The sequence below is a fragment of the Chiloscyllium punctatum genome, chromosome 20, assembly GCF_047496795.1.
Source record: "Chiloscyllium punctatum isolate Juve2018m chromosome 20, sChiPun1.3, whole genome shotgun sequence".
NCBI classification, from domain to species: Eukaryota; Metazoa; Chordata; class Chondrichthyes; order Orectolobiformes; family Hemiscylliidae; genus Chiloscyllium; species Chiloscyllium punctatum.
In genome coordinates this window covers 18,307,718-18,313,717 of record NC_092758.1, presented here as the reverse complement: position 1 = coordinate 18,313,717, position 6,000 = coordinate 18,307,718, and the positions used below count along the sequence as shown (strand labels likewise).

The 6,000-nt window shown below is 40.4% G+C and overlaps 1 protein-coding gene across 3 annotated transcripts in view; it reads left to right on the top strand.

The window, feature by feature from the left end:
• The first annotated feature begins 354 nt into the window (after window positions 1-354).
• rbm27 (RNA binding motif protein 27) overlaps window positions 355-6,000 on the top strand; it is a 142,455-nt gene continuing 136,809 nt past the window's right edge. For all 3 annotated transcript variants that reach the window (XM_072590434.1, XM_072590435.1, XM_072590433.1), the window contains exon 1: window positions 355-902. In XM_072590434.1, coding sequence (XP_072446535.1) covers window positions 844-902 — 59 coding nt within the window. In that variant the 5' untranslated portion in view covers window positions 355-843. The remainder of the gene's footprint in view (window positions 903-6,000) is intronic.

Here is a 6,000-nt window from a genome sequence, read left to right as displayed (position 1 = left end):
ATTTCACAGCTACACGTCGGGGAAGGCGTGGCCTGTCTGGCGTCCGATCACGTGGTGACGTGCCTCGTGCGTTTTGTTCAGTAATTCAGTCATAATTTTTTGTCCCTCTCAGTAAATACATTAATCGCCAAGATCAAAAGAAAAGATCTCAGCCTGCCGCTGTTTTTTTTCTCTCCCTCCTCGTCATCACGAAACGTCTATTTGTTCCGTTGGTCGCGAGAGGCGTCCGGTCGTCCCGCCTTCTACGGTTCGGTCGTCCAATGGCCAGGCGGCGCCGTCCGTCCGCCCCGTTCTGATTGGGCGGTCCTGCTGTCTATCACACAGTACGCGCCGGCACGACGTTTTCAGGTTTGATTGAGCAGTGCGGCATCATCGTTTTTTTTCATTTCTCCTTCTCCCAATCCCCCCTCCCTTTCTTTCGCCTTCAAGTAAATGTGCCGTGCGTCTCGCATATAATATCCATTCTATCAAAACCCGCGTTTTAACTTTTTTCCCTACTTCTCTGTGCGAGAGCGGGGAAAGGAAACCGAAATTGGGATTGATCGATTGCTCCTTTCCTCTCCCCTTCCCCCCCCCTCCCCCATGAGGCGGTTGGGTACAACCTAACTCGTTCCTGCCTCCTTAACCCGCGCACCTCACCTTTCTGATTGGCCCGCGCCGCGGGGAGCTGGTCGGTGATTGGAAAACAGTTCTGTCGATCACACAGTGGTCGGTGTTTGGTCGCACGGTGCGGTGCGGCCTGGGTTTTGCTCTGGTTTGTTGTCATGTTCGCTGGTGGATTTCCACTAAGGGCTCTGACATTCTGATGGTGCAGCAGCGACCGGGGCCGTTCACCTTAGGAAGATGATCATAGAGAATCTGGACGCTTTCAGATCTTGGTTATCAAGGGCCCTGGATCCTATGTGAGTATTAGTCTGCTCCTTCGAATCTATCTGGCACTTTTTTTTTCCTGTTGGCATGGAGGTAAAATTTATATTCTGAAGGGGGCGGGGACTTTACACTTTTTAGGCCTTCAGGCTGCCTCATGAGCCAGGCTCGTCAGGCCACACGCAAAGATTAGGATCTGTCACCGGAATTAAAATGAGGCAAATCAACGTAATCTATCAATGTTTGCCTCGGTAGACTGTTTTTGGGATGTGTTAACTCTTTGGAAGCACTCCGTTGCTTTTACGAATCCAAAATCAGTGAGCTCGCGTTTAGGGTAAATGTTAACGAGGGGCCCTTCACTTTTAGCGATTTTAGGGGGTTTGCTTGTAAAGCGTGAAACAAGAAAATTTACTGGGCATAAAGGTTTAATTTGAAATGATGTACCGACCTTCTGCTTTGGGTTTTCATTCTCAAACTCCGAGCAAACTTTCAGAGTATCTCGTCGAAGTGCAACATCTCGCTGAAGTTGGTGGATGAGCAAACAAAATTATGCGTTTGTTGATTGTTTAATTTTCAAACCTTTATGTGAAAAGAAATGGAATACGTTATACAGTTAGTTGACCAGTAATGATGAACAGTAATCAGGAACAACACCTTCAATTATCAACAATAATTATTAACTTTTTTGGTCAGGTATTAGTGGAATGTGAGCTCCTGATCATCAGTATGCATCGTGTAATCAGCGTGACTAACATAGATTATCTAATTATTTTTCCTGATTTTTTTTTGTGGGGACTGATGTGCTTAAGTTGGCTGCCATGTCTACCTGCAGAGTAACATCTTCCAGCTATCACTATTTACACTTCTGGGTTACATGGGCACGAGTCCATGTCAAACCTCAACTGGGAGAGTACTTCTGCCTCTCCCACCCTTTCAAATGACTTCAGGTGACTTAGGTACCATCTTTTGAGGACTAAAAGTAACTTCTCCATTCCTCTGTATTCCATCTGTCAATCATTGTAAATATATAGGTAAAAACAAGGACTGCAGATGCTGGAAACCAGAGTCTAGATTAGAGTGGTGCTAGAAAAGCACAGCAGGTCAGGCAGCATCCAAGGAGCAGGAACATCGACGTTTCGGGCATACATTGTAAATATATGTCTGCTATTCATTGGCCTATCCAAGCTACTCTATACTAAATTAAATCTCATCTCTCCCACAGAAAATAGCCCCAGAAATAGCCTTCTCAGTTGCAAATATACCATACCAGAGCTGTTAAATTCTGATGGAGTACAAACTGTGTTTACTTACAGTGGTTAGACTTTGTTAAAAGAATGAGGGCATCTTAAATGTAGATCCACAGCATTAAAAAAAATCCTTTCCGTAAACTGATCTAATGATACTATCATAAAACAAAATCATCAAACTTTCTGTGAATTCTGCTACTGTCAAGTCCCAAATCTGTCTTTGTTCACAAAAAAGGCTTTTGAGTTCTATGAAAAGTCTAAAAATGTGTTGGCAGCATAATACTTCAAATTTCATAATCTCATTTGTAACTCTGATGCGAAAATGAGTAATTTTCCATCTTGAGATTTATTTGCAATTATCTGTTAATAACTTGAAGCACAGTTTAGGATAATGGATGAAATTCTAATGTGGGGGTGGTGGGTTCGCAAAATTGAAAAAAGTTTAAAAAATTGAAACTAAGACTCTTTAAGGTGAACATGAAACATGTAAAACTTAGTTGAATTTGACTAAATTTCACTTTCTCGATGGAGATTGTTCTTTCTCCACTCATGACAACTTGTGTTGCTGCTTTACATTCTTCTGCAACTGGCTATCCAGAGGATTTTATTTTCTGGAAGGAGTACTGGGTGCAGCCAAGGCCTTTTTTTTTTATTTTACCCAATCCTACATTGTTCTAGTCAAGTCTTCTCCGTACCCTTGTGCAAGCAATAATTTCAACTTCAGGTAATTCCTTTTGGTGTAGGACCACATCCTGAATTTATTTGTTTTTAAAATTAAATCCTGTTATGGCAAAATTAAATGTGTAAATTCCATGTAGATTTAGGATTTCATGATTTATAAAAATTTTTATCTGGATACTAATGCCTTCTTGTCAGTGTCTCAAAGTCACTCTTGGTCCACATTTTTACTAAATGAAAACTGGTTTATTCAAGAATGTTTGTGCGAAAGTAGTAACAAAAAGAAATTATTGGAAATTGCAATCTGGCAGTATCTATGCAGAAAGAAGCTGAAAGAACAAGTTAATAAGCTTTTGCCTTAGTTTGTGGAGAGTGTGCAAAACATATTTACATTATTGTAAGGCCTTTCACAACTGTAAGCCATTTCAAAGTGCTGTACAGCTTATCCACAACAAGCAATGTTATTATTGGTGTAATGTAGGAAATGTGACCAATAGTTTTGCACAGCCAGATCACACAAAAACACTGATGAAAACCAGATAATCTGTTTCAGTGATGCTGATTGGTATTGCTAAATATTGGTCAGAGTGCTGAGGAGAACTTTGGTATTCTGTGAAATTGTGTTGTGAATCTTTTGTTTTTTGCCCAGGAACAGATCACCTAAAATCTTTGCCAGTGCAGCATTCTCTCAGGACAGCACTGAAAGGTCAATCTCGATTTTTGAAAGCAGGGCTTCAGTCAGTGAGTTTATTTGAGTAAGCATGCTACCAACTGAGCCACAGCTGCTAACCCCCCCCCCATTGCTATTACTAGATAGGAACCTGGAATCAGAATTATACTAGTTGTTTCTATAACTTCCCTCTGTGCAGTGCACTCCTGATGACAGCAACAAACAGTTTAAAAAAACATCTTCATTGCCTGGTTCTTCGGGTAATCAGGTATCTGTAATGTCTGATTATTAACTTTTCTGTCCTTTTTATGGGAAAAGTGATAAACACACCAAAAAATGACATATTTTCCATTAACTTTGTTATCATCGCTGCTATTGTTTCTATAGACCAGAATAAAGGAATGGAAGACCTAGAAATCAAAATTACATCACATTTGAGGTAATGAGAAAAAAGCTATGAAGGAAAAGTATAGTCATTAGCTCCTTTCAGGTATTTATTATGGATCGCTTGAGGTGTTGGTGGTTGTAACAAAACATTATTATATTTTTCAGTGCATAATAGAGTGCAATGGTCCTAACTGCAGTTATTTCAAACTGTGACTTTAATGGAAGGGGTGAGGTGTAGAGGGAGTGAAGGAGAGGAGAAATACAGTGTTGTTGCAGAAGGAGCTTGATCGTTGTTACTTCAACTGCTCCCTTAATTTTTTTCTTTTTTTGCAAATGAGGAAATTGGATTCAGCTTCTTTTTAGAAAGTGGACCACTAGAGTGATTCTTTGATTAATTACTTACCTTTTATACCCATAAATTGATATTTTTAAAGCAGGGTTGAAAATTGAGTGTGGGTCTCTAAACTGTACTGTTGTCTCTCCTTTTAGTTGGAGGAATGTGGAGCAAGGTATTGGGGAAATCTGAAGGCAAGCTGTTTTCAAAAGCCAGAAAACAAATCTTTTGATTAATATAACAGTTGGTTCAGCATCCAGCATGCTTGGGATTTAAAAAGTCAATTTTGGCACATTGGCAAGTTCTATTCATCACCTAGTTTGTCTTTTGTGCATGGTGAAAAAATATAAGTAATAAATGTGTAATAGGTAATATTTATCTGTAGAAATTATAGATCTAGGAGTGATAGTAGTACTTATAGCCACAAAAACCAAAATTGCTGGAAAAGCTCAGCAGATGTGGCAGCATCTGTGAAGAGAATTTAGAGTTAACATTTCGGGTCCAGTGATCTTTCCTCAGAACAGTCATCGAGTCATATAACACAGAAGCAGACCCTTAAGACCAACTCATCAATGCTGATCAGGTTTCCCAAGCTAAACTAGTCCCATTTCCCAGTGTTTGGCCCATATCCCTGTAGGTTGTTCCTATTCATAAACCTGTCCAAAAGTCTCTTGTAACTGTACTTGCCTCTACCACTTGCTCTGGCAGCTCATTCCATATACATTCCCCTCTCACAAGAAAACTATGTCCTCTGCTTTTGAACTCCCCTACCCTAGGGAAAAGACCTTTGCTATTCACTTTATCTATGCCTCTCATGATTTTATAAACCTCTATAAGGTCAGGGGAAAAAGGTCCCAGCCTATCCAGCCTCTCTTGATAACTCAAACCATCTAGTCCCAGTAGCATCCTTGTCAATCTTTTCTGTATCCTTTCCAATTTAATACTTGTGGGTGGCACAGTGGTTAGCACTGCTGCGTCACAGCGCCAGAGACCCGGGTTCAATTCCCGCCTCAGGCGACTGACTGTGTGGAGTTTGCACGTTCTCCCCGTGTCTGCGTGGGTTTCCTCCGGGTTCTCTGGTTTCCTCCCACAGTCCAAAGATGTGCAGGTCAGGTGAATTGGCCATGCTAAATTGCCCGTAGTGTTAGGTAAGGGGTAAATGTAGGGGTATGGGTGGGTTGTGCTTCGGTGGGGCGGTGTGGACTTGTTGGGCCGAAGGGCCTGTTTCCACACTGTAAGTAATCTAATCTAATCTAATCTAAAAAAAACAGGGATGACACTATACTCCTGGCTTAGGTTGTTTGCTAAGACTCTCAATCATCCTTATGACTGAGGACATAATTACAGTTGCCAGATAGTGGGAAATAACTGGGACTATTAGCAGAAATTATATTGTAATTGTTTTTAGAATGATATTTTTACCTTGTTTGGCCTGGTTAATACTTATGCTTATGCATTAGGTACTGCTCAATACTGTGCTTTCTGTTTGAAAAGATGCAAGATATTAGCTACAGTTTTACAAGAAGGTGTGCTTAGGAATCAAGGGATAATGAATTTAGGGATAGACAAGATAAGCAAGTTTTCAGTATGACAAGTTTAACATTTCTTTTGTGCAGCTAGTAAAGGTTCAGTTTCATAAGTTCCAGATGTTCTGTTTGTGAATTCATTCTTCTCATCCTTTCACTGAAAATGTCATCACGAAAAGTTATTGAGTTTCTTTACAGAATACAGATGTTCCCAATTTCACAGCATTACTGTTTAACTTCTAGCTGAATTTCCAACATTATGTGGTCAATATCATTGTAAAGTGCTTCCTT